Raw genomic sequence first — 27,292 nt, 5'->3', positions numbered from 1 at the left:
TTTCTCATAAAAGGGAGGGAGGGAGAGAGGGAGAAAGAGAGAGGGAGGGAGAGAGAGAGTGAGAAAAACAGCTCGGGTGGCAATTTTGTAAGTCAAAGAGGCTGGACATTCAGAATAAAAGTTATTAGAATGGTTTCATACAGTTCGGTCTCCAAGAGCTTCTGGTCATCTTCTATCCATACAGTGCAAACACACCATGCTTACATGTTAGAATAGACTTTAAATGCCGGAGCAGCGTGTTTTTTCTCCCCCTCGGAAAAAAAAGGAGTAAACACACCCAGGCACACTGAGGTTAAAAAAGTGAGACATGCAAAAGAAAGACTGCTGGTGTGTCAAACAGTGACGTATCATTAGCCTGAAAGTACTATTATTATTATTATTATTGCTATTATAGACTTATATTACATGGCCTATGTTCTATCTGAATTCTCAATGTAACAAATTTTCGTATAGCCCGAATATTCTCGTGATAAAACTTAGAACGTCAGGGTTACAGGCATGCATTTTTTTTCCGCAATCGGTTCCTCAGTCCACTCTTGAGTCTAACACAATTTAGTCTTCCTCAAAAACTAAACACAAGCTGGAATGTTATGGATTGTGTTCACCACCACTGTCACGCAAAACCGGTTACTTCTCTTCATACCAATTTATCATAATCTTTAAGTAAACAAAAGGGAAAGAAAAAGTGCAACAAACTCGGCAGTGAAAGGAGGGTGCGGCGTCTGTAATGAAAAGCAGTGGAGAAAAAAGCAAAAAAAAAAAAAATTCAAAAAAAAAAAAAAAAAAGCCTTAAGATATGATCGCTCCTGTGTCGTTTCTTAACTTGTCCTCCTCCGCGTCTTCCTCTGCCGCTCCGTCTCTTCCTTCACCTCTCCTCCACCTTTCAGACCGCCCTTCACTCCTCCTCTTCTTCCTCCTCCTCCTCCTCCTCTCCTTCTCCTTCCGCCTCCTCCTCTTGCATAAACTCCACCAGGAGATCTGCGGTGCAGCTGGCCTCTCCGTGGCTGTTGACCGCCTTGCAGGTGTACTTGGCATCGTCGTCCGGACACACCTCGGAGATGACGAGGCTGCAGTGACCGTCCTCCTCATAATCTATCTGGAAGTGACGCGTCTCCTTGATGGGTTGGTCATCTTTGTACCACACGACCTCTGGGTCAGGGTGACCTGCAAAGAAGTGACGTACATGTAACATATCGCTCCGTAAAGTCGAGTTTTTGTCGATGGAAAAAAAACAAACAAAAAAAAATTTTAAATGCGATAAAGGGTGCATGCTCTGTAAGTATGCGGCGCGGCTCAGGTCACCCGGGCGGCTGTGGGATTTCGAGGGGTTAATAAGGTCAAAGGTCATGCGGTCAGCCTTGACCTTTTAAGGTAAGGTCATTACCCACGATCACGCAGTCGAAGCGGGCGGCGCTGCCCTCCACCACCTCCACGTCCTGAATGACGGAGGTAAAAGTAGGCGGGGCGGGTTGGCGATCATCCTCCGCGCTCTCGAGGAACGGCGCAGAGGAGTTCTCTGCAGCCACACACACGCACACACACACACACACACACACACACACACACGCACGCACATGTGCACAAATTCTCTGTAAATGTTTTGTCTTAATGGATTTAGGATTGTACATGAATATAACTGTGTTATTGCACATTGTAAAGAGCATGAAAAATGTTTAAATGAGAAGTGCTGTCACAATACCTTCAGTAGGAGATCCTTTCTTTGGGCCCACACCTCCCAACATTCCCATGGAACTGAATCTGGAGATGGCTCTCACTGCGTTCCCCGTTTTCTATCCCGTCAAGAGACATAAACATTTATTCACACATAACCAAACATGGCAAGCAGTATTAAAATAAATAATTATTCCCGGAGTCCCCTCCCAGTCCCTCCCACCTGCCACCGACGTCTCAAGATGTATTTTTTCATCCTCTCTTTTGACAGCTGCTTGGCTTTCATGTTCTTCGTGTCCTGTTTCAACCATTTATGCTCCAAGCACTGTTCACAGGTCAGGCGAGCCCTGAACCAGAACAAAGTCATATATATATGAGAGACGAACAAGCTGTCTCGGTGCAGTTACACTGCTTGCCGTTGCCTGTTACTAAGTAATGGAGTTACCGCCACGTATAAATGAAAGAAAAAGTTGTGTACAGGGTAAAAGCAGTATCGTTGAATTAAATCTGAGAGAATTTGTATGGACATGACTTAACTCTCTCAGAGTAAATTTAACACTGGACTGAGCACTTAACTCTGCAAATTTAGATCAGTGTCTATACATGAGGAGAAGAAGAAGAAGAAGAAGAAGAAGAAGAAGAAGAAGAAGAAGAAGAAAAGGACAAGTTTTTGAGTTATTCGCTGGCTTGAGGAAAACCATGGAAAAAAAAAGAAAAGAAAGGGAAAAAAAGAACAAGGGTAGTTTGCAGTTTCAGGGAAAATTTCACAAGTTTCAGTTTTCTTAAATGACTAACACATTAAAAAAAATGGATCAGTGTGAAGTTGTGAGGTTTTAAAGGTTTTGGTTTCACCCACTTCATATCTTTCTTCAGGAGACTGCTGATGAAATCTTTGGCTTGGTCAGAAATCTCATCAAACGCCTCGTCTTCAAAGTCCCAGGTGGCAGAAGTGACGTTAGCAAGGGTCTCGTTATCATTGTCTCCCATAAATGGAGACAGACCACTGACTCTGGAACAAAAGGCACAGGAGAAAGATGAGCATGAATATATATGGTAAAACAACACCAACATGCTTAATATAGGTCTTTTTTTTTTTTTCATGTGACATTTAGCTTTTCTGGAATTGAAAAGATTTTTTTTTTGTCATTCCGCGTCTCAGCTCACACTTTTTTTTTCTCTTAAAAAAAAAATATGACTAAGCAAGGTCTGCTTTTACATACAGAATGTAGCAGATCACGCCAATGCTCCACATGTCAGTTGGGTAGCTGATGGCCTCATAGTTGATCACTTCTGGAGCCACAAACTCTGGAGTCCCGAAGAGCACCTTCAGTGAATCACAGCCCTCTGACAAAAAAAGAGATAAATAATTATTATTAATAATAATAATAATAATAATAATAATAATAATAATTGCTTTAAAGTGTTAAAGAACACGTGGATACAGGGCCTATATGTTCAGCTATTACCCTATGCAAATCTGACTTCCTAAACTGGTCAAGTTGAGGTGAACATGTCAAGTCAGAGGCAGTTACGTGACAGAGTACCTAGACGTCTAGCGAGGCCAAAGTCAATGAGTTTGATCTTGCTGCCCGTCTTGTTGATACACATGATGTTTTCTGGTTTGAGGTCGAGATGGACGATGCCTTGTTTGTGGATGAACTGGACTCCGTCGATAATCTGCAGCATGTATTTGATGACCTCTCGTTCCGTAAGCTCAAAGTCCTCGTCCACGATCCGTTCGAACAACTCACCGCCAGAGATCCTGCGGCCCACACACACACACACAGAGAAATCCACGACATTCCCATCATAGGAACAAGACAGAACTTATCACTCCTTAACAACGTACAGTTGAATTGAGACTTGTTTTTTGGGTTTTTTTGTGAAACGAGGGCTTCTATTTGGGCAATTCTGTCCAAATTTGTAGTATATTCACTTGTCAGCATATTCTATTCTGGCCATCTTATGAATAATTCCCTGCCTGATGCAGTTAAGTAAACTCATACACGCAGAGGGAGAGAGAGAGAGAGAGAGAGAGAGGGAGCGGGGGAGAGAAAGAGAGAGAGAGAGAAGGAATGGAGAGACTTAGATCTGGGATTTTTTTTTTCCATCATGGCTGCCAAGCCAAGAGTGAACATCTCTCTTTCACAGTTCGTCTATCCCACCCTCGCTCCTTCTCACTATATAAGGACATGTGACAAACACTTCTCCTGTAACAAAGAGCTGGCCCTCACATCCCCCCCCCCCACCCCCAAACCCCCACCCCTCACCATAAAAAGAGAAAATGGTGAAATGATTTAAGAGGTGCCGAGGACAAAAAGAAAAAGAAAAAAAAAAAAACCCAAAGAACTACCGAACATTCAATCCTGTTCAAAGGAATTCCAGTCTAGCCTGCAGAGAAAACCAGCTTACTAAGACTTTACATATTCCGTTAACTTCTGTCACCTGAAACTTTATAAATTACAACAGAACTTTGTTGGTGCCTTGGCGTCTGGGAAAACAAAATTTTAAATGTAATTATTCTACACTGATGTTGTTTCTTTTTCTACACGGGTGAAAGAAAGAAAGAAAAGGTTACCTCTACAGCCATGTCATGCATGAAAGCGCATGAAAAGTTTGCAAATAAATGTTCAATATTTCTTCATTTTTGAGTTGTTTTCCATAGTGGACCATGACACACTCCACGACCACACCAACATATACCGATAACCCGAGAAGGTTGTTAACTTTTAAATTTACGACTTACACATTGCAAAACGTCGTATTATATTCTCGTCGTGGGTTGTTTGACTACGATTCGGGCGGTCACCGCACCGCTACTTTTGTGGTTTCCAAGCACTTCACTTTGACAGTGGACTAGTCCTCCTCCAAAAAAAAAAGGGGGAAAAAAAAAGAAAAAAAGAGGGGGGAGAGGACAGGAGAACGGGGAACGCACTCACAGTTCCATGACCATGACCATGTCGGATTTTCCCTCGAAAGCGTCCACGCACTGTACCAGTTTGGGATGGTGGAGACTGTTCATGATGCCGATCTCCTGCCTGACGTTCTCCTTCTCCTTGGCGGAGAACGCTTTGATGAACTTTCCTGCCCACACCTTCCCCGTCCCTTTCTCCACCAGTTTAAAGACTTGTCCAAATTTACCCCTGAGAGAGAGAGAGAGAGAGAGAGAGAAAGAAAGAAAGAAAAGCAGACAGACAGAGTGAGAGAGAGAGAGAGAGAGAGAGAGAGAGAAAGAAAGAGAGAAAGAAAAGCAGACAGAGACAGAGAGAGAGAGAGAGAGAGAGAGAGAAAGAGAGAAACAGGAACGGTAATTGTCTCATTACTCAGAAATATTCATTGTTCATGAAGCCAAGCTTCATGCCAACTTACGTTCCCAGGCGGTCTTCGACATCGTAGAGGTCCTTAACACTGCAGTCTTTCTTGACGACCACATCTCTGTACTCCTGCTCCGGCTCAGCATCTGAGGAAAAACAGCACCAGACGCATTAAAGAGAAAGAGAGAGAGAGAGAGAGAGAGAGAGAGAGAGACTTCTAATGCTCTGAATGTTTGCAGGAAATAGCATGATTACGTGTCTGTGTCTAATAGCAAATATAGTTTCTCAAACGCCATTAGTTTGGTTTTATAAAACCATTTAAAACATGATCATGTAAAACTAGATAAGACACCGAAATAACAAAGATGGATGAATGGATGATCACCCACCATCATCAGAGGCTGCTGCCTCAGCTTCCTCTTCCTCTTCTTCTTTTTTCGCTGATGAGAGAGAAAGAGAAACATGTAACAGCAAGGGCCTTTAGTAACAACGAATAAAATCTCACATAGATCATTTATTCTAGAGGGCACTAGGGGGAGCTCTCTAACCTTTCTGCTCCTCCACTCCCACTTTGACGGGCTCGGACTCTGCACTTGGTTCCCCGACTCCGTACTTGTTGACCGCTCGCACACGGAACTTGTACTCTCGGTCGGCCAGAAGGTTCTGGACATGGTAGGAAGTGCTGTTGCAGGAGGTCAGCTCCGTCCATGCCTTGTCCGTGGAGTTCCATATTTCTATGTTGTAAGACTTGACGATGCTCCCGCCATCGTAGGTGGGACCGTACCATGACAGCGTGAGAGAGGACTTGCGGATATCTGAGGCAGCGGGCACACCGGCTGGTGGATCAGGTTTATCTGCAGCAGAAAGACCGATAGAGCCGTAGGAAAGTCATTTCTCACAGGAAAAACGAGACCACTCTTAGACGATATGGATTCATTTCTTCCCAAAAGTGTATGTTAACCGAGGCACGTATATCTAAAATATTAATCATAAAAAATAATAATAATAATAAAAAAAATGTTAGCGACCAATATGTCAATCTTAAACTTCCAGTAAAATATCTCACACCGTACCAGAAAGAGTCCTGATCCATTTTTGCCTTGTAGTGACATAACTGAAATAATTTGAGCCATAAAACCATCAGCCATGAAACAAGGGGAGCAATTAAACCCCTCGAGCAGACACTCAAACAACAAGCGCTCTTTAACGATGTAGCAACGCTAACGAGATTTTAATGCTAACAAACCATCCAACGCTCATAAACACGCATGCCAGGGAGCATGAATCACCCCAGAGCTAATAGTCTGGACTGGAAAATATGACACCGTAAAACAGAACATATGCCCGATAAGGTTATCTTTTTCTGCAGAATATAATTTCATTAAAGCCCAGAGAAATGAAGGTCACAATCAAACTCCCAACTCAATTCATCTATTGATGAAGACATAAAGGTCAGTGTGATAAATTTGCAGACATGGAAGCATCAGCAACAAGGCGCAACATTTTATACATTCATGCTAATTTTGTTCACTACATGCTTAAAAAGAAGGCAGGATGAATCCCCCCCCCCCCCCCCCCCCCCCATTATCTCAAAAGAACAATACGGATTTTACATTTCAGGAATTTACACTGTGTAATGATGCAGATATTATTAATACCGTTAGTATTACCAGACTCATAATTACCACTATCCAGACTTTCATTCATTCACTCAGCTGATGCTTTTCTCAACAGCTGATTATTACTGTCTGTGTCAAAGGTTAAAGGTGGTCCTGGAGCACCAGTGGTGCTAAGTGTTTCGCTCAGGGGCACATTGGCAGCGAAAGGTCAAGCTTGAACCTCAAACCCACAACAACCCTATGACAACTACGCCACTTGCCATAAAACTTCACTATTGCTATCTAGACACTTAATTAGCCAGCCCATCAGAGGGTCTGCTAACAGTTACGCACCTACAACAGCGAGATTGACTGAGGCCTGTTTGGTGCCAAATTTGTTCTGCAGTTCCAGTGTGTAGCAACCACAGTGATCCTGCTCGCTGGAGGCGATGGTCAGCTGACTGCTGGTCTCTGTATTCTCAATGGATACGCCTCCGCTTCCTGACTGGATCTGGAGCAAAGTGGAAAAAGCTCAAATGAGTCTGAGAGAAAATGAATGAGGAGAGAATCAGTCATCCTCAACGGGTTTGGCAGGAGCAGAACAGATGGCAGGTTGAGTTTGACAATGTTTTCTGGTGCCCAGTTTGTGGGACAGTCTGGTTCCAGCTGCAAAGATTAAAGGGTGAAGTTACGCGACATCCCATCTTTGCTTGTCACCACTTTTTTCTTACTTCTTTATCATTTCATCACCTCCCTCCCTCCCTCCCTCCCTCCCTCCTTCCTTACCGGCTTCTTGAACTTCAGCCAAGTGCAGGTGATGGGCGTAGCCCCTGCAAAGGTACAGAGCAGCTCCACCTTCTCTCCAGCCCGGATTGTCTGGTCTCCAGGGAGCTGCACAATCTGAGGGGGAGAAGCTGAGAAAAAAAGAGAGAGTTCTGTGAGATATCTCTGATGAACCTCAAGTTTGGAGTCTGTTGTTGACCTACATTGTGCAACTCTTTTCAGAAAATGACTAAAGAAGGGAAGTTCTTACCCTGTTTGGTAGGAGACTTTGGTGCTGGTTTCTTCTTTATTCTTGCCTCATCTAGGGGAGATGGAGACACAGTTTCATTGGAAATCGTTTTTTGTTTACACAGAAATAACTTGTAGAGCTGCCAGTAACTTCATATCAGGACTTCATAGCAAAATGATAAGGTATCCTTGATCTGAAAATGCAGATTACACAGAAAAGACAACAAAGCTATTACAAAGCTCGCACTAACACATACAGGTGGTTCAGTACAAAAGTATCCTCCCTTTATACCAGGAACAAAAACTGAGCAAAAAAGCACCAGAAATGGGATGTGATTGTGAAACATGGTGCACAAATGGAAGTGCACCATTTATTTGATGGTCCATGGGAGAATCCACAATAGCACCAGGGAGGGAGGGAGAGATGGTTCTTCCCCCATCAGGGTCCCAGAGACAGGGCCTGCTTCTCAGCCGCTGCCCTGTGGAATTCCCCTTTTATGGGCATGCTAAAAATAGCTCCCCCTAGGATCCAGGAAATGGCTTCTTTCCTCACCCTCGCTCTCTCTCTCTCCCTCTCTGGATCTTTCCCTCACTCTAACTCTCTCCCTCTCTCTACACTGTTTATTATAGGTTTGCTCACCGTCAAGAAACAATGCAGCATGTAAACCCCTCTAAAGCTCAGAAGAACAGGCCATAGTCCAAAGGGGGGGGGGGGGGGGGGGGGGGGGGGGTCATGAGCCAGTATTGACCAGCATGGTGTACAACAAACAAATTGTCATTTAACCAGTTTAAGCAATTTGCACCCAGACTCATGCTGCTTTTCTCTCTTTCAAGGACTTGTATCAAAGTAGTTGGTGTTCTTTGCACCATGAGAGAGATTCTTTCATTCTCTGAAGCTCTTTATGCTGGTTAGACTTGGAAAGCAACTAAGGTATTAAAGGAGTGAGGGGGGGGGGGGGGGGGGTTGGAAAATGTTCCCAAACAATTTGGTCTGAATCAAATTTTGTGAGCCTCCACCTAGAATGTATCAACTGTTAGGACAAAATGTGACCGTCACAAAGCTTGAAACAAAACAAAACAAAACAAAACAAAACAGAACAAAACAAAAGGGCCGAAAGACCGTTGCCACAAGATCTCTCCTCTGTCCAACACCCAACACCCGACAGCAATGCAGCCGCAATCCCCTTTTAAAGTTCAAGCCAATGAACATGCCGGGAATCTCTGGCCTCAAGTCTCAAATGACAGATTTTTTTTTTTTATAGGAAATCTGGATCAATGCATGCCTCGCTCTCCAGCAGCGCCATTACATGCCAGACCATCAAAAGCGTGTGCTGGTTTGGCAGGCTACGATTCTTAGCATGAGTGGTAGGCTCTACCGATACCCAAAAGCTCAGGGGGATTCTCATTTATCCAGATATGAGAACCATAGCAAAAGGGATGTATATACCGGCTTGAAAGTTAGATGCTTCAAAAGCGAGATGTCGTCACTTAGCGAAAGATGTGTACCAGAACGGCGTGTGTCATAGGCTCAGGGGAACGTAAAGAATTGTAAACATATTGGGTCAAGGTACCGAATGTTCCAAAGTAGGGTGTTCTGAAAGACAATACGCTGTCAGCAATAAAACCTTTCAGGACAAGACCTTTTGGGTCTTCGGATCTTAATCCAACCAGTGGATGTAGGGGGTCTGTAATATATCAAATTTACTGGGACAGGGACATATGCTAAGAGCTTTGAAGAACACGGGGATGTGAAGGTCTGGCTGTAAAGAATCTGTTTAAATCCAAAATACACCCCCCCCCCCCCCCCCCGCCCCAACTCCCCCACTAAACACCCAGGCCAAGACAAACACAGAGCCTCCTAGCAGATTATTAGAATGGGTTACAGGATGTTTAGGAAAATTCTTCTCTGTGAAAAATTCTTTGTATGTGTTTGATAATTTGATTGGATTTTCTCAGTTAAGGGCCACAAGTGCCTTCCATCTTTAAACGTTTTGTACCGTTTCTCAGACTCCTCATCCCGAAATACAAATCAAAAGATAATGTGTGACTCCAGCGGATAGCAATTACGTCCGTAAAGAGACTTTCCTTCAATTAAACCGAGAAGGATGAGAAATAGTGGAAAACTTTTAATAGCTGAAAATGCCGTAGGGAAGAAGTCAATGACCAAACTCTATAAGGACAAGAATTTCTTTAGCCTGTTCAAGCCTGAGCCAAGTCTCTTAGCATCTTTCCTTTCACATATCACTGAGATGGTTGGTTGGATGGATACAGTGTGGTCAACAACTGCATCTAGTTTACTGAATGCTTTTGGGAGGGTCTCTGCTATTTCCTGAAAATTTCAAACCCTTTAAGATTCTTCTGAAAAGACAGAACGCAGAAGAATGCATTTGTTATATACAATATTTATTATCACTTACTTTCTGTGGTGGCTGTTGAGGATTTCCTGTTCTTGTCACCTGATGCTGCATCAGAGACATCTGAAAAAACAAAACAAAAAAAAAACCCAAACCAAACCAAAACAAGGAAAATTAGCGTGTGTGTGTGCAGACATGTCCTCAGGGTGGTGGAAGTTCATGAGGAAAGACTGTACTGAAATTAAAATGTGCTTTTCTATTTTTGTCAAATGTTTATTCTTTTTATTTGTTGTAGTGCTCTCTAATTATGCCACTGTCATGTCCAGGAAAAGGGTGTGCATTCCTTCAGAGGCTCATCGTTCGGGGCCGAAAACAGGAAGTTGTTTAGACCCCTTGGCAGAGGTTTTCCAAGCAAACAAACAGGGAGGAAGGTCAGGAGAAATCTGGGAAACGCTTACCGGCCACCTGAACCGTGCACGAACATTCGGCTTTCCCTGCTGAGTTTTCTGCTTTGCATGTGTAGCGTCCCTTATCCTCTGGCAGGGCTTTGTCTATGGCGAGCGTGCACAAGCCTCCTGGGGATAGTACAGTAAACAGTTAGAACACAAAGCATGCTAATCCTTACACAGCGCATTCTCAGCCATTTGTTTTTCAGCGGGTCCTAGTCTTTGGTGGGTTTGGGGAAGATGACTCACTGAAAACATGAAAGAATCTGTTCCAGATACCTGCTCTTGCTATCGTGTCCGAGCCCTCCAACTAATTGTACTATCCAAGGTCTCCAGCTAAGCATTTGCCATCTCATCTTGTGAATGCAAAAGTCACATTCCATCCTGTATGCTCTGTTCAGTTTGTATTTAGAAGAGATGAGCTGATATCCAAATGTATTTCAACACCTGTTTTAAGACACTCCTGCAAGGCCATTGTATTACAAGCATGAGAACCCTGTGCCTAACCATTGCTAATTATGCAGAGAAATAGCATAGTCAAATTTCTGGTTCATTCCATTATTAACATGTCTGTATTATGTAATATCAAGGGGAAAAGTTATGTTTTGTTCTATCTACTGCTTTTGAACAGTGTAGTGCCTGGCTCTAGAATAGCCACACAAGCCCTATTAGGCCTGTCCATTGGACAGTTGGCACCCATGCCTGTGCATTCAACATAACATGGCATTAGATGATATCACTTTCCTGCTCTAAAGAGAACCAGTGAAAAGAGCATCAAAACAACTTTACATCCCCCCCCCCCCCCCCCCCCCCGACGCCCTCCCGCTCACCCCGAAATGTCAACCAAAAGAATCCTTTACGACCACTCAATTCCAATTAAGAGCATTTTAATTCAGACTTAACACATATGTCTCTCTTGCGTTTATGGAAACGGTGTTTAAGTGATGTGAGTGTGAGTTGAGAGAGGAACCCCCCCTGCCTCCCCCCCCCCACCCCCCCGATCGAATAACTCGACAGGGGTGAGCTCAAACAGCCGAAATAACAGCACTGAGTCCGAGCACCAATCCTCCTGCTCAGGATCCAAGCCCCCGCTTTACAAGTTCACATCTTACGCAATGATTTACGGCGTGTCACAGTTAAGTGCCCTGGAGAAAGGATTGTTTGAAAACGGGGATTTAAACTTTGATATGTTGTTCTGAGATTCATCAGACAAAAAAAAAAACTGGGAGTTCTGGTCATTCTGCCACGAATTTGTACCTTTATTTTGCTTGAAACTATGAATATAACTTGTGCATTACTATTATTAATATTACAAGTGCCACTATAAAGATCTTTGAGAATTTTCTTGTAACTTGTGATTCTGCTAAATGTTAACTAATCCATTCCGAAGTCAACATGCCTTTGTTTACAAACAAAGGATGTTTTGTTTTGTTTTGGTTTTTTTTTTTTTTTTTTTTTTACATGTAATCTTGGAGCCAATCTTTAGGACAGGAAGCTGACCACATACCTTCTTGAGATAAGACAATGAACTTGGATGGTTTCACCACCTTTCCATCTAAAGACCAAGTGATGACAGCTGGAGGGTCAGAGGTCACTTCGCACTGTAACCGCAGCTTCTCTCCCTCCGCCACGCTGACATCGCTCAGCGTCTGTGTGAATGTGGGCGCCTTGCCCGAAGTTGTCTTCTGCCCGACCCCTGAATCCTTCTTCTTTCCAATGCCCCCGTCCGCAACTTTGTTAGCTTTCTCTGCTACCCCTCCATCCACAGCTTTCTTGTCTGCAATTCCTTTTGCCGCGGGGGTACCTTTCTTTTCTGTAGCATCTCCATCAATCTTGGTCTTTTTATCTGCTGGTGCTTTCACGTCCTGTGTCGTCTTTGGCTCTGTTTTTCCTTTCTCAAACAGGTTAGTCTTTTTCTCCGCTGGTCCTTTCTCAAACAGGTTCTTCTTTTCAGGAGTGGCTCCGTTCACGCTGTTCAGGCCGTTCTGTTTGTCCTTCGGCACCGGCGCTTTGGGGGTTTGTTTCTGCTCGTTCTTCTCCGGTTCCTCTGTCTTCTTCTTGCTAAGCACGGACCTGAAGTCGGATGGGGCACTGCTGGGAGCTGGGGTGGCAGGTGCAGGTTTGGGTGAACCACCTGGCTTCTTCCCCAAAACCGATCTGAAGTCGACTTTCTGCGGGGTGCTGGTCTTGAGCTCTGCCCCAGGGCTAGGCCCTGAGCGGGACTTGAGCTGGGCCCTGAAGTCCATTTGTCCACTTTTGTTCTACCTCAGGTCTTTCTCCGAGATGCTTTTTGCAGAGGCGCAAAGGGAAGTTGTTCCTAAATCTAGCCGATGGTATTCTCTTCTACGTACTTCCTTCAAGATCTTAAAGCGGCTTTTTTTTTTTTTTTTTTTTTTCCTTTCAGTGTTCCAGGTGCTGACGGTCACCTGAGGTTGAGGCGTTCCAGGGGATCCCTGCGATCCGGTTACTCTCTGGAGGTCCTGCTCCAACCGTGGCTCCCAGCCTCTGCACTGCTTTCCGTCCTGTACACCCGACCCACTCCTGGTACAGCCTCTCTGGCTCTGGAACACAGAGAGAGACAGAGAGAGGGGAGGAGAGAGAGAAAGAGAAAGAGAGAGAGAGAGAGAGAGAGAACGGGGGGGGGGGGGTGCAAGAGAGGGAGGGGGAGAAAAAAAGGGAATTGTTTAGAGGCTCAGCCTCCACTCTATAATAGGTTAATTGGAGACATGGACACATTTCATGTCTGCATGGCATCAGTTGGGACTTCAATGGCCATATTAGGAAATACTTCCAGAATGCGGCATTCACACGGCAGGAACAGCAGTCAGGAAGATAACATCAGGGACAGGCTTGGGATCAGCTGCTCGGGGATACACTCGGAAGAGACGGATAAACTTGGGGAGGGTACGGAGAGGGTGGTGGGTGTTTGGCAAGGGGAAGTTTGATATCAACATTGCTTTGGGGGTGTTAGAGACGCAGCTATTCAGTCACTGACCAGCAGTGACCATAGCTGGGCAGTCAAATTCTAACGGAGCAGGAAGGAGAGGGTAGGAGAGGAGAGGAGAGAGAGAGAGACAGAGGGACAGAGAGATACAGAGAGAGAAAGAGAGAGAGATATGAAGAGGTACATAGACAGATTTAAAGAGACACCATGAACTAGGGAGAAAAAGAAAGAGATCAGGAGAAGAACAGGGAGGAAGTCAAGGGGAAGGAGGGGGAGGGGGGGGATTTAGGGAGACATTATGAACTGAACAGAGAGAGAGAGAGAGAGTATGTGGATGAAGAGAGAAGAAAGGAAGGAAAATAGCAGAGGGAATATAAGACTCCTCAGAACTCTTAAGTCCTACTCTCACTTTCTATACTTGGGAAGAAACCAGAAGAAGTGTTCTGGGTTTTCCATGGCTGTTTATTTGGACGTGCCTAACCTTTTGACCCCACTATATCGGGGCCCCCTCATTGGACATTTTCTGAAAGGCATCCCACCAATCAGAGCTGAGACACATGTCTCCCACAGTTTATGTTAAAAGTTACATGTGCTACCTTATATGGCCATAAACATTTCTGTTATGCTCCTTCCGTGTGTGTGTGTGTGTGTGTGTGTGTGTGTGTGTGTGTGTGTGTAGGGGTTGGTGAGGACGCAACTCTAGAGTGTGTGTCTCCAGGATTTAATAACGGAGTTGTACACTCTTATTCCTTCAGGGGAACAGCAAGAAATTTTCCACTGTTCGAGACAACATTGCTCAGTCTTCTCTATTTGATCAATTTGATTATTAAGTGCACTCCCCCAAATCAGTGCACAGTATGATACAACTGCTGAAAACGCAGTGATCTTCACAGACTTTTATTCACCAAAAACAACACAAACAACATTTGGATAGTTTCCTGCAAATTACCCCCTCGGTCCATTCCTGCTCAACACAGTACTGTGCCAAGCAAATGTAAAACAACAAAGGAAAATAAACAACGGGATAAACAAATCACAGGGCCTGCATGTGTTAGACAACTTCAACATGAACAGGTCTGCCTCTTTCCCATATGACTGACTGTGTTCTTTTTGCTTAGTGCTGGGATTTTCTTGGGGAGGAGGGGGGCAGACCCCAACCCCCCTGGCGCTCCGCCCACCACCCCAAAGCTTCCACCCCCATAGAACCATTAGGATATAATTTTCATCAGCTGGCAGACAATTGTATTTAGAACTAATTGCAAGCATTTAAAGTGAGTTGGGAGACGACAGCATGTTTCTATTATTGCATAGAGACCTGTGTGAGATGATTGCAATTACAATTACAATTGTAATTACTGGAACTGAATAGGAATTTCTTTTTTGTGTAATCCATATTGCGTTGTAAACGGTGAGAGACGAGGTGTTGCTGATAAGGGACAGGGTTGGAGATGTTGACCTGTGTCCTAAACAGCTCGAAAGACTGTTTATAATATACTGTAGATGAATGCATAGCGTGAAGTGTGCAGTAACCATAGTAACCGTGGTAACAGCCTTGGTCTCTCAACAAACACAGTGGGATGCTACCTCTCCAGTTCTTTATGGAAGATAAGAGAGAAGACAATGGACTAATCTTAAAAGTAGACTAATCCTGGATTAGAGATAAATGCCATATCTAATTGGTTACTTTGGAGAGAGGCCAGCCATTCCCTTATCCTGATCTTGAGGAAGAACTGTGTGTGTTTTTAAGTCAGGTGTAAGGTAAAATCAATGCACTGCGATGGATTTCTCTAACTTTGGATTAGAGGTTTGCTTCACCGTACTGTAACGTGATAGCGTTTCTATCAGTTTGGTTTGTTTTGAGGCCACTTCAACTCAATTCAGTCCAATTCAATTCAATTCAGTTCAATTCAATTCAATACAGCTCAGTTCTGGTTTTATACAGCATAATCTAATTGGATGTAAGATCTTCCTGAGTCTTCTGATTGGATGCAGGGTATTACCATAATATAATCTGACTGGATACAGCTTTCTTTCAGTGTAACTGAGTTGAGCGTATGAGAGACTCTGCTCACCTAACTTTAATGGTTTTTTTCTTCAGTACTGTGCTGGACAACAGCACTATTATTATTTTTTTTTTCCTTTTTAGTTTCTTATCCATCAGAACCCCAGGCTAATACCAGTGGACATGCTTACCCAAAATGGCCAACACAAAACAAATTACACCGAATGGTCAGATTTTACCACTGCCCAGATGTTTACAAATCTCATACACGGCGGAGAATCAGCCCGGCCCTTGGTCATGTTAATGAGAGCTATTCATGGAAATGGAATGGAACTTTTTCTCTGTGCTCCTGCACTCTTCCTTTGGAGAGAGAGAGAGAAAGAGAGAGAGAGAGAGAGAGAGAGAGAGAGAGAGCATCATCAGCATCTAGACCTGAGATATAAACCAGACTTATTTGGAGCAAACACAGGAGAGGCGAGACTCGCTCTTTTTCTGTCACGTGTATACATATTTTACTCAGCGTCTTACGCAAAAAAACGACACTGGCATATGTGAACGCCACTCCGACTGTGATTTACACTCACACGCGGTGTTTTACTAAAGCCCTCTGGTATGGCATTGTCCTCTGAAAAGATTTTAAACACATGCACTCTCTCCCTCTTTCCTTCTCTCTCTCTCTCTCTCTCTCTCTCTCACACACACACACACACACACACAGACTGTCACATGGGATGTTAAGTGTACTTTTAAACACTGTTTAGCGGACTGCTGTCACAGTGGTGCTCCAGTATATTACTCTCAAATTCATTGTTACAAAAGAGTACAACAACAACAACGACAACAAACGTAGTAATAATAACGCTACTACAACTACCAGTAGTAACAATAATAATAATGAAATTATTATCATTATCATCATCATCATCATACGTTTATCTACATGGCAAGTTCTACACTGACTTAATGTCTCAATGGCATTGTAATCTAGCATTGAAACAGGTCAAAGCCAAGAGTGGACCACAGTTCAGCTGCATTACAGTGGGCTTTAAAAGGTTAAGTGAGCTTTACGCATGTTTACTCAAGTGTCGTTATGGACCAGAGACATTGCCAAGGGAGTGAGTCTCTCTCAAGACGGCAAGACTAAATTAAAATCAAATGCATCACACCAGAGACAAATTAAAGACAAATTAAAGTACAGACAGAGCCTCTGTGCCATGAAACAACAGCACGTGTATTATGCAAACATATCCATAGTCAGTATGTGATTAGTTATTTTTTTAACAAATCACCTTGTTGGCCCAATGGTCACTGACACTAGTCTATAGAGTATATAGGGGGATGGCAGATTAACAAGAGGGATGCATTTTGGTCATTTTGCTAACAAGGGGGATGACATCCCCCCTCATCCCCCTACATATCACCTACTGTTCACCAATGGGATTGAAACCATCTAAAGTTAGGGAATTTTCTATATTATTCCAGGATAAAGGAGCAGGAATGTGAAAGGCGCTTTTTTTTTTAACCATGTTCTGTTTTAAACTTGGGGACCCTTAAATAACCTTGAATCTTGGACTGAGAGCAAAGGATTTAAACACAACGACTGATCAAAAACAGAGCGCGGATCTATGGAGAATGTTGTATTTTCATATGGAGAAACTTATGTTCAACTTCAACTTACCATCCAGTTTGTCAGTGTGGAAATTTTTAGTTAATAACAGATTGAGCCAGACACTGTAGCAATTAAAATTAGACATATGTTCAGCTGGGAACATGATCATTATTACAGATATCGAAACTCATCCTCTGAGATTCAGAACAGATGGATATCATGACCTTTCACTTTGCAACATTCAAACCAAGCTTGACGTTCTGTAAGTTTAGCTTGAGGACATTAGAATTTGATTTAGTTAAATATTTAGCTAAACATTGCCAAGAGAGTGAGAACAGGAACAAACAACACTGTCTGCTTACAGTTGGATATTAGCATTTGATACATAGATTATTAACATGTAAAAAAGCACAGGACCAAACATAGAACCTTGTAGAACTTGGGCACTCAGCTTGGGTTCTATTTAACTTCAAAAGCAATGTTCTAGAGGTAGAGTCTGGAACACTTTATCATAGGTCTGTGAACACATAGGCACAATGTTGTCATGAGTCCTTGTCACAAATAATATTGTTACAAAATGTTGTGGCTGCATTCGTAGCATTGTAGTTCAGGCTAAAACTAGATTGCAATGGGTTAAAAATATTGTTCTCGCCGAAATAACATTTCAGTTGGTCATTGACCAAAGTGTCCAGTATCTTGGCAGGAACAGACAGCTTGAAAACAGGGCAGTAATTGTTCACATTACTGGGGTCACCACCTTTTTGCAAAGGAGGAGCATAAGCTGTTTTCCAAGAATTTGGAATTATGCTCATCTGGAGGGATAAGTCAAAAATATGAGTTTATGGTTCAGAGAAAAAAAACAAAAAAACAACAAAAAACCCCCGCAAATGCTATAAATTTTGATTACGCAGGATCCAAAAGGTCAGGATCAGAAGGCTTAATTTTATTTATAGCTGTTGAAACTTTAAGGACCAACTCAAATGAGGCAAGTTCAAAGACAACTCTGCTACTACTTCACATGACCTTAATGGATTTGCCTGAGGGCTAAGGTGCATATTACCATCGGTTCATTTTAAGAATGGAAGAAAGTCAGGAGAATAAGCCCTGCTGAAAACAACAACAACAACAACAACAACAACAACAGCCTAAAAGAATAACCCATTCCACCCTCAGACAGTTCTGGAGCTGTTTCATGGAGAACAGAGGTCAGAGGGCAGTAGTCATGGGAACTGAGGGCCATTTTCCAACCACCTCTTTCTCGTGTAACCCACATAAACCTTAGGATAGACATTGCTTTCAGTCAGCCTGTAAGTTAGGTATCAATGGCAATGAACAGGGGGTTGTTCCAAGTACATGGCTTAGTGACTAACCGGGATGTTAACTCAGAGTAAGTGGTAAACTTCCTAATAGAAGAGCCCTATGGGTTCATAGTTAACTTATCCCGGTTAGTCACTGAACCACATACTTGGAATACCCCCCAGAAGAGGACTGCAAGAAGACAACATTTGTTTTAAGTATCTCTCTAACAGGCAGAGCTGAATTTGAAGTTGATGTTTTCCTTCTTGTGATATCTGAGTCATAAAAGCATGCTTGTAAAAAAAGGCATGACCCTATATAGAAACAGAGCTGTCACCCGCACAAACAAATACACAAAATCCTTCAGCATAAAAAGGTCCATCCCACGCGCCGTTTTCTCAGATTTGACTGACAGATTTAACATATTTGATCCTCCAGAATACAAAAAAAAAAGAAAGAAAAAAAAAGCTTACTAAAGTGAGAATACAAACCAAATCCACTATTTTCAAACCCCCAGGTCCTTTATGGCTTGCTTTGGTCACGAGGCAACGGCTAAGTTAAAGGAATGACTGGGAAAATACGGAGCAACTGACTTGAGAAAGCATGGCTGGAATGTTCCAGACCAGGAGGTGTGTGTATATTTGTGTGTGTGTGTGCGTACGTGTGTGTGTGTGTGTGAGAGAGAGAGAGAGAGAGAGAGAGAGAGAGAGAATTTCTGAGAGAGAGAGAAAGAGAGAGAGCAAGAGAGATGATGATTTTTCATCAAAAGTCTCCCACTGGTCTATCTCTGCTTTCCTTAGCAGATCACATAGATTTTTATGTCCATTGTTTACCCTGATTCAGTGACTGACTGATGTACACAGATTCCTCCAAACTCCGGTATTAAACCCGTTGAACTGACCGGTCCGCCTCAGCCTCAAACCCACACAGCTGCTGTGAAAACATAACACATTAATGGGTCTGTAACCTCTCCAAGGAAAAGGGCACCGCTCGTCTCTTTATCCTAAAACAACAAAGCAGAGGGCAGATATGTGTTTTCTCATATTGCATTGCGCCTGAGATAGAATTTTATATACATTCCAGACATTTCTAATTTTACATCTGAGGATAAAACAGAAAACGAGAAGGTTACGGGGAAAAGCGGGCAATCTAAAATCGACTCACGGGCTTACTGTTCAATATACTTCACTATGTGCAGTCACCATCTACGAGACAATTCAAGTAAATTGTTTAATAATAAAAAGATCCGCTACTTTGAAGGGAGACCTACTCCCTCTGGTAGCCTGGGTACTGTGAGTACATCTGTCCTTTTTTCACAAATGTTTTATATGAGTGTGGCATTAACCTTTATGATTAAGATCGAGGAATCCGCAAGACAATGAATGAAAGTGTGGCTAGGTCAAGGGGACAATCCAATGAAATTACCACGTATACATTGCCGCTTCCTACCGCGGTCCAAAACAATTACATGATTTTTGTCTTGCCTAATTCTCTCCTTCATCAACACTTATGGTTCAGAGTTTTCTTATGGTTCAAATGATGAAAGGGGAATTCTGGCAGGACTGTCGAACACGCTCTAAGCAATCTGGTCTGGTGTTAAGATCAAAGGAAGCAGGAACACTCAAGACTTTTACGCTTTTTTTTTTTTTTAGTTTTAGAAGATTACTTGGTTTTAACGTGTTCTCTCATGTAGAGTCAGTGAATCGGGGCAGAAAGAAAGAAAGAAAGAAAGAAAGAAAGAAAGTTGTTTCCTAGGCTTTGAATTCAGCATGAATCGACTTGACACTTAGTGTCGTTCGTGTCCACAGACGATGAAATTAATACAGGTGCTAAGGGTCAAAACCGACACGTTGTGGGTTTATCGGAACAAACTGGACCCTGTGGCTGGGAGAATCACCCAGACTAGACTGTGCTCTGCTTTAAACACAGTCCTGAAACTGTATACATTTCCAGCATGCCAGCGGAGAGAACCTGCATCCCATCCAAAGGGTTTCCACCGTCACAGCTGTAGCTGCACCTCAAGAGCACTTCACCAAAAGACGCTTAACACAACGCTGTCTCCTTTCTCAGTCACACAAAGAAGCGGGACCAGCTATTAATTTATGACTTCCTCATGCTATTTCAATTTGTCACATTCTTATGCCTGCGTAAGGATGGGAGCAGAAAGAAATGAATATAAAGATGCGAGGACATCACTGCATGTGTATTCGCGAGTGTGTGGTTCATAAATTAATGCCCGCTGTCTACCCTGGTGACAGTGCTACCGTACGCTTTGTGTCTGAGGATGGATTGGATTTGAGGCAGAAGCGGCCACTGAGGGGCAACTGTGTTTATAAAACAACATGTGTGGTCTCTCCAACTTTGACACAAAAGCCATATATGTCCACATCGAGACATGAACCTCCTGATCAATCAGACGTCTTTCCAGAGGCCCCTGCTCCGCACAGCACAGTTGCAGTGTCTGGCTATAGGTCTTTTTTTTCCCCTTTTGTGGATAAACTCTGAAATTAGATAAATTGTCTCCAACATATTCAACAACTTGTTGGGGTCTTTCAAACTATGGTGCCAGTTTATACACATAAAACGTATTTATGGAAATTTTCATTTCAAATAATATGGCCTACAACGGGTTTATAAGTAATTGTTAAGCAGCAGTAGAGGATGAAAAGAGAAAATAATAGATATTTTCTATGTCAGTACATGAGGTATTGCAAGAAATAAAGTGTGTCGTTGTCACGACGAGATAATATGACTATTAAACTAGATTAGGTCTGCCATCTAGCGGTGTGTTATGAGAACAGCAAGCAAGAAATCGTCCACTTCACTGTGGGCGGGATAGTGGGCGTGTTTAAACGAATTACGTTTACTTCCGCATACCGAGAGAGGACCATGGACACACTTGAGGGTGACAGCAGAAGTGTATCAGTACAAAAATGAATTATTGATCACAGCACAAAATACAAATTAATTAAGGAATAAGATAAAACGTATGTTATTGTTCTGCACAGAATATATATTTAGCCATCTAAAGGAAAAGAGTCAGAGATACGATTTGTGACGAGGAACAGACTTTATGTGTTGTATGATTCGGATCATTTTACGCAAAGACGATAACTGAAGGATGTTGAAAGCGGTGATACTTATTGGGGGGGCTCAAAAAGGTGAGTCTTTTGACATGATAAAGAATGTGTTAACACGGTATTAAATTGAATTTTAATCCCTCCCGAACGTCCTCATATTCAAGTGTGATTCGATTTTTCTTTCCGTCAATGATGACGTGGCGACAAGAACGTTTGGAATGACAGTCTATATTGTTCCCATGTCGCAACCGCTGTCACAATGGTCTTTATCAAACTTCCAGTGGCGGAGTCCCAAAATGTCTGAAATAGCCCTTGAAAGGCGACAGAGGACAATGACCAGTTATCAGCCTGGAAAAGAGCCTCGAACATTATCTGATAACTGTTTTCTTATCAGAGCAATTCAATTACAATACACTCCATTCTGTCAGGAACCAGGTTCCGGCCTCTGTCATTCGAGGTTCCCAAACCGCTCTTCCCGGTGGCGGGGGTTCCAATGCTACAGCATCATATAGAAGCTTGCGCGAGGGTAAGGTTTTATTTTTTCAGCAATTCAGTAAGCAGCCTGTCCCAGTTCATACTCTAACGTCATGATAAATCCTGCTGTCACGTCATGCCCCTAAATATGTATAGCCGTTGGTATGCGTTGTCAATGAACTATGATGGGAATGTTGACATGACGTAGGTTAGTTGAAGGCCAACCAACGGAATACTGTAGGTGTTGACGGACATTGATTCGCTAAGTCTTTTCATTAGGTACCGGATATGAAGGAAATCATTCTGATCGGCTTTTATCAACCCAACGAGGAGTTGAACCGCTTTTTAACCGCGGCCCAGCAGGAGTTCAAAATCCCACTCAGGTACATAAAAAAAAACCCCAAAGTGAGGCCCTTTGGAAGTGCACTTTTACATGTTACTATCTGTACTACATGACTCAATATAAGATAGCACAGCAATGTGTGTTCACCTTTAGTAAAATTTATTAATATCACGAAATCGTCTTTGCACAAGCAATCACAAGCATCTTTAACCCAAAAAGCTCCTGTCCGGTTCTTAAGGTACCTGCAGGAGTTTGCTGCTCTGGGCACTGGGGGCGGAATCTATCACTTCCGAGACCAGATCCTGTCCGGAGGCCCCGCGGCGTTCTTCCTTATGAACGCGGACGTATGTTCGGAGTTTCCACTGGAGGACATGCTTCGATTCCACCGCCAGCACGGCGACTCTCACTGCGGAATTATCCTCGGCACCACGGTAACGCAAACACAGGAGAATGGCCTAAAGGAATAAAAAAAAAAATTGAGCGAATGCTATACAACAGAACACATACTGATTTTTCCATTTATTTAATTTATCCGGAATGGCTTTCAGTATCAGAGGTCAAACATCTTCATGGTTCACTGCATTGTACACAGGTACATGAGATTTAAGCGTACATGATGAGGGTTTGAACCAGCAACCCTTTGGTTGCTTAACCAAGTCCTATACTATTATGGTATGTGGACCTGGGGGATGGCTTTCTATGTGTTTCAAGTATTAGAGGCTATTGTTAGACATCAGATAAAACTAGATCGTGAAATGTCATATACAGCAACAATTCATATGTTGTTTTTTTTTTACAGGATATGTATGTAGGTACACCAACGTGTCTATATATTTATGATGTAGAGAGCAAGTCTAACCAAAACGATAAACAGTCTGTGCAAATGTAGACTATGACATGTGAACATGTTCATTTGAAACTGTGTATGGAGTCTACAGTCATACCTCAGGTCTAATGTCTTGTTTCTCGCTGTTTCTAGGCCAACAGAAAACAGTCTCTCAACTATGGCTGCATCGTAGAAAACCAGCACACGAGCGAGGTGCTCCATTTCGTCGAGAAGCCCAGCACTTTCGTGAGTGACGTTATCAACTGTGGGATCTACCTGTTCACTCCTGCGATTTTCGGACATATCGGAGAGGTGTTCCAGAGGAACCAGCAGGAGAAGCTACAGTGAGTGTCACTCCGAGGAACTTGGTTAAACACAACTAGTTTTAATGCTTGACTCATTCACAAGGGATAAGATAACCTTTTTAGGGAGGCCTGTTAGTAACATTGAAAATTTGATCGACATTGGTCTTAACGAATCACCGTGTGGAAGAGGGAGATCTAAAAGAAACAGACTGGCTGGTTGTTCTTGCAAGTGAATGCAACTGTTTAGTGTTTGGCTGAGTAGGAAAAGAGATATGTTAGTGTTAGAATGGTCTGATCCAGGATCAGTGTTTAACGGTGTCAGTGTGTTGTTGGCATAGAGAGGAGTCACCCGGGGTCAGGCAGAGGGCAGAGGTCATCCGGCTGGAGCAGGACATCTTCACAGGGCTGGCAGGACAAGGGCAACTGTACGTCTACAAAACACAACATTTCTGGAGCCAGATCAAATCTGCAGGGTGAGACGAGAAGCCTCCCTCCCTCTCTCTCTCTCTCTTTCTCTTTTTCTTTTTCTTTCTCTCTCATCCTCTCTGTACTCTCTCTCTCTCTCTCTTTCTCTTTTTCTCTCTCTCTCATCCTCTCTGTTCTCTCTCTCTCTCTCTCTCTCTCTCTCTCTCTCTCTCATCCTCTCTGTTCTCTCTCTCTCATCCTCCCAAAGCAATCTCTTTATATATTGTCTGTCATTGCATGTCTGTTAGCGAAATATCATTTCATTGACAGGTCAGCGATATACGCCAGTCGCTTGTACCTAAACCAGTATCACCAGACCCACCCAGAGAGACTTGCCACGAATCAAGATGGAGGTCCAAAGATAAGCGGTATCATCGTTTGTCCTGTTTTTGTTACTATCCCAGCCTGTATTAATAGTAATGCTTTTATTATTTATAGCTAGATTTTATCTGCAACACATTATGGGGCGTTTGGAGACTTTTAATGAAAAATGAATGAGCGCTTGTACCCAAGCATTTTGAATCTGTTAACGGTGTAAACATATGGAAGGCTTTAGCGTCAGAGCCAATGAATAACACATTATACACTGTTAATAAAATACTATGTTTCCTTTTATGGAACCGTGATGTATTACATGTCTGCGCTTTAATTACAAGGTTAATATTTAATGTGTATTTTCACAAGGGCGTTGAGAATTAAATACATGCTGTATCCCCATCTAGGGAATGTGTATATCCACCCAACGGCGAGCATAGACCCCACTGCTGTGGTAAGTGCCTGACAAACCATTCACCATTAGACCATTTTTTTTTTTTTATCCCATTTGGATTCGCTAATTCCCTCCTCCTCGTTTTTTCCCCAGCTGGGTCCAAACGTGTCCATAGGGAAAGGAGTGACGATCGGAGCTGGTGTGCGATTGAGAGAGTCCATTGTCTTACACGGGGCTGTGCTACAGGTCAGTTTCTGTTTGTTGCAGTTATTAGAGATTAGATTAGATTAGATTAGACTAGATTAGATTCAACTTTACTGTCATTGAGTACAGAGTACAGGTACAAAGCCAATGAAATGCAGTAGCATCTAACCAGAGGTGCAAAAGCATAGTATTATTTACAGATAAGTGCAGGTATAAGTGAATACTGCAGCAAGTGATGCTATATCTTACAGTATGTACAGCATTATAGCCAGTGGTGAGCAATATATACAGATAATATACATGTATATATATTAATTATGTTATACATAGAGGTGAAGCTGACAGAGTAGGAAAGAGGAGTGTATATGTATGGGTTGTATATACATAATAGACAAAAATATTTACAGTAGGTTGTATGTAGAGTATAAATAGGGTACTCTGAACAACATGAGAGGTACAGCCAGTGCAAAAAAGCAGAAAAACAGTGCATATAAAAAGTACAGAGACAATAAAAAGTACAGAGACAGAAGGTTAACATTAAATATGAATATACCACACTATTCGAAAGTTTAATGCTCTCTTGCGACTGTCTGACATTTGAAGTCACGTACCAGCGTCTGACATTCTTTTGTCTTCGCAAGATTTATTCTTTGCTGGAACCTCTTCGTACGTTGGCTTCCGTAACTCCAAGCATTTTCTGGAATTTTCCCTGACCAAGAGTATCATCTTAATGACTGTATGAGGTGCATAGAAATGCAAACTTGTCTTTTTTTTTAATTTGCTTTAGGATCACTGCTGTGTATTGAACAGTATCGTGGGATGGGACAGTACAATAGGAAAATGGGCAAGAGTTGAGGGGACCCCCAGCGACCCCAATCCAAATGACCCCTACGCCAAAATCGACAGCGAAACGTTGTTCAGAGACGGGGGCTTGACACCCTCCATCACCATCCTGGGTAAATGTTTATCGTTATGAAGTGCTTTGAACCAGTGTTTTTGTAGCTGGTCAGTCTTAACTAATTCAATACATTTTTTTTTTTAACATTGGAATGTTGTCCACTAGATGGCGCTGTTGCTTGTGCTTGAGGAAAACGTTCGCGTGTAACGTCCCAGTGGTGTGTTTTTCAAGTCTCTCTCTGTGCCAGTGTTGTGCTGTCAGGCGTTTATTACCGCTCATCAACCCAAGGATTTTCAACGCCTCAAAATAATGTCGTTTTATACCCTCATTTGAAATCGCTAAGCTACGATTTGACTTTTACTCGATTTGCTTCGATCGGTCTGACCCTAATCTGCCTGGTCAGTAGACTTCTGGACGTTTGCCAACTTTGCTCTCATTCCTTTGACCATCTCTAACTTACAACGGAGGAAGGGGGGGGGGACCCTTTACTTATCCATATCGGATAGAGGCACATGTAGAGTATGAAAATTGACCTTTTACTTCCCTGTAATGTTTTAATGAACCTGAACGTGTCACATGGTCCACTTTGGTTTTCTCTGATTGGGTTGTTATTTTAGTTCACAGAGAGTTGGGTCAGTACAGAAGGGTCAGTCTTTCGCGTGTTGTGGTTTATGCATTTATTTATTTATTTATTTATTTTTATTTTTTTTAACGACTGTCTTTCACTTGCAGGTTGCAACGTAAACATTCCGGCTGAAGTCATAATCCGCAACTCCATCGTTTTGCCTCACAAAGACCTGAACAGAAGCTTCAAAAACCAAATTATCCTCTAGAAAATTGGTACAACTCTAACAGGAGACAAACAAAAAAGAAAAAAAAAAAAAGAGAAGACAAAATGTCACTTCAGGAGTGAATAATGATTTGTGAGAGAACTTGGGATGTTAAAAAAATTCTCATTTCTTAGGTCAGACGAAGGCTCTGTCAGACTAGGGCTGGAATTGCAGATGACATTTAATCTTTTAGTCATAGAAGAAAAATTAGATTTTTCTAGAATGTACTTCTCAAGGAGTACGGTCCTCTTTACATTGGTAAAATTGCACTGACGAATGTGTAAATGACCATTTCAAGTGCCCCGGCGTGATTGCCGGTTTTCTAACTCAAGTGCCTTGTCATAAACACTCAAGTTAATCGTCAAAAAGCTGTTTCAAGTTTCAACATTTACCACCCCCACCCCCCCCCCCAGCCCCCGTTTTTTTGGGTTTTTTTTTTTTCCCTTCACTTCAGGATTTTATCAAAGGAAATCAGTGATTGCTTCCAGATGGAAAATGAGAACCAAGCAATCAAGAGATGCATTGTTCTAAGAGTCAAACAAGGCCAAACTCTGATTTTTCTCTCTTGGAATGGGGGGGTGGTGGTGGTGGGGGGGGGGGGGGGTGCACTTGGGAGGCAGGGGGTGTATGTGAGGTTTGTGATAAGCGCTCAATCTTTAGCCAACTCTTATTCTTTCATTGCTTCTGCCTTTGGGGGGGGGGGGGGGGGGGGGGGGTTATACAATGAACACTCGCTGGCTATCAGTAATACATGGGGAACACATAAAGGATTTGTGGGAAAGTGTCGGGGTACACTTGGTTTCTGGAGAGCACTGATTGTTAGGCCTGATGGTTTGTTTTTTTTCCCTCTTCCTTTCTTTTCCTTACTTTTTAAGGCAGGAATTTTTTTTTTTTGAAAATAAAAATAATAATA

At 42.7% G+C, this 27,292-nt stretch overlaps 2 protein-coding genes across 2 annotated transcripts; one reads left to right on the top strand and one right to left on the bottom strand.

Annotated features, from left to right (window-relative positions):
• Positions 1-786: 786 nt before the first annotated feature.
• Positions 787-12,731, bottom strand: mylkb (myosin light chain kinase b). The gene is made up of 17 exons (XM_030781176.1): positions 11,902-12,731; positions 10,407-10,523; positions 10,012-10,071; positions 7,617-7,667; positions 7,370-7,497; positions 6,938-7,094; positions 5,534-5,839; positions 5,375-5,425; positions 5,041-5,131; positions 4,611-4,814; positions 3,216-3,433; positions 2,892-3,015; positions 2,528-2,680; positions 1,895-2,018; positions 1,700-1,790; positions 1,385-1,516; positions 787-1,164 (listed from the first exon to the last, which is right to left on the bottom strand). Exons 1-17 carry the CDS (start codon positions 12,638-12,640, stop codon positions 896-898), a joined length of 3,015 nt encoding a protein of 1,004 aa, XP_030637036.1. The 5' UTR covers positions 12,641-12,731; the 3' UTR covers positions 787-895.
• An 8,398-nt stretch (positions 12,732-21,129) lies between these two features.
• gmppab (GDP-mannose pyrophosphorylase Ab) lies at positions 21,130-26,771 on the top strand. The gene is made up of 11 exons (XM_030781944.1): positions 21,130-21,406; positions 21,754-21,851; positions 22,079-22,182; positions 22,381-22,573; positions 23,122-23,312; positions 23,612-23,746; positions 24,009-24,106; positions 24,461-24,507; positions 24,601-24,693; positions 25,439-25,607; positions 26,282-26,771. The coding sequence occupies exons 1-11, from the start codon at positions 21,367-21,369 to the stop codon at positions 26,380-26,382; spliced, it is 1,269 nt and encodes a 422-aa protein (XP_030637804.1). The 5' UTR covers positions 21,130-21,366; the 3' UTR covers positions 26,383-26,771.
• Positions 26,772-27,292: the final 521 nt, after the last annotated feature.

Source organism: Chanos chanos, chromosome 8 (assembly GCF_902362185.1).
Source record: "Chanos chanos chromosome 8, fChaCha1.1, whole genome shotgun sequence".
Classification (NCBI taxonomy): Eukaryota; Metazoa; Chordata; class Actinopteri; order Gonorynchiformes; family Chanidae; genus Chanos; species Chanos chanos.
Note: the sequence above shows the minus strand (reverse complement) of the source record. Positions and strands in the feature narration are given on the sequence as shown.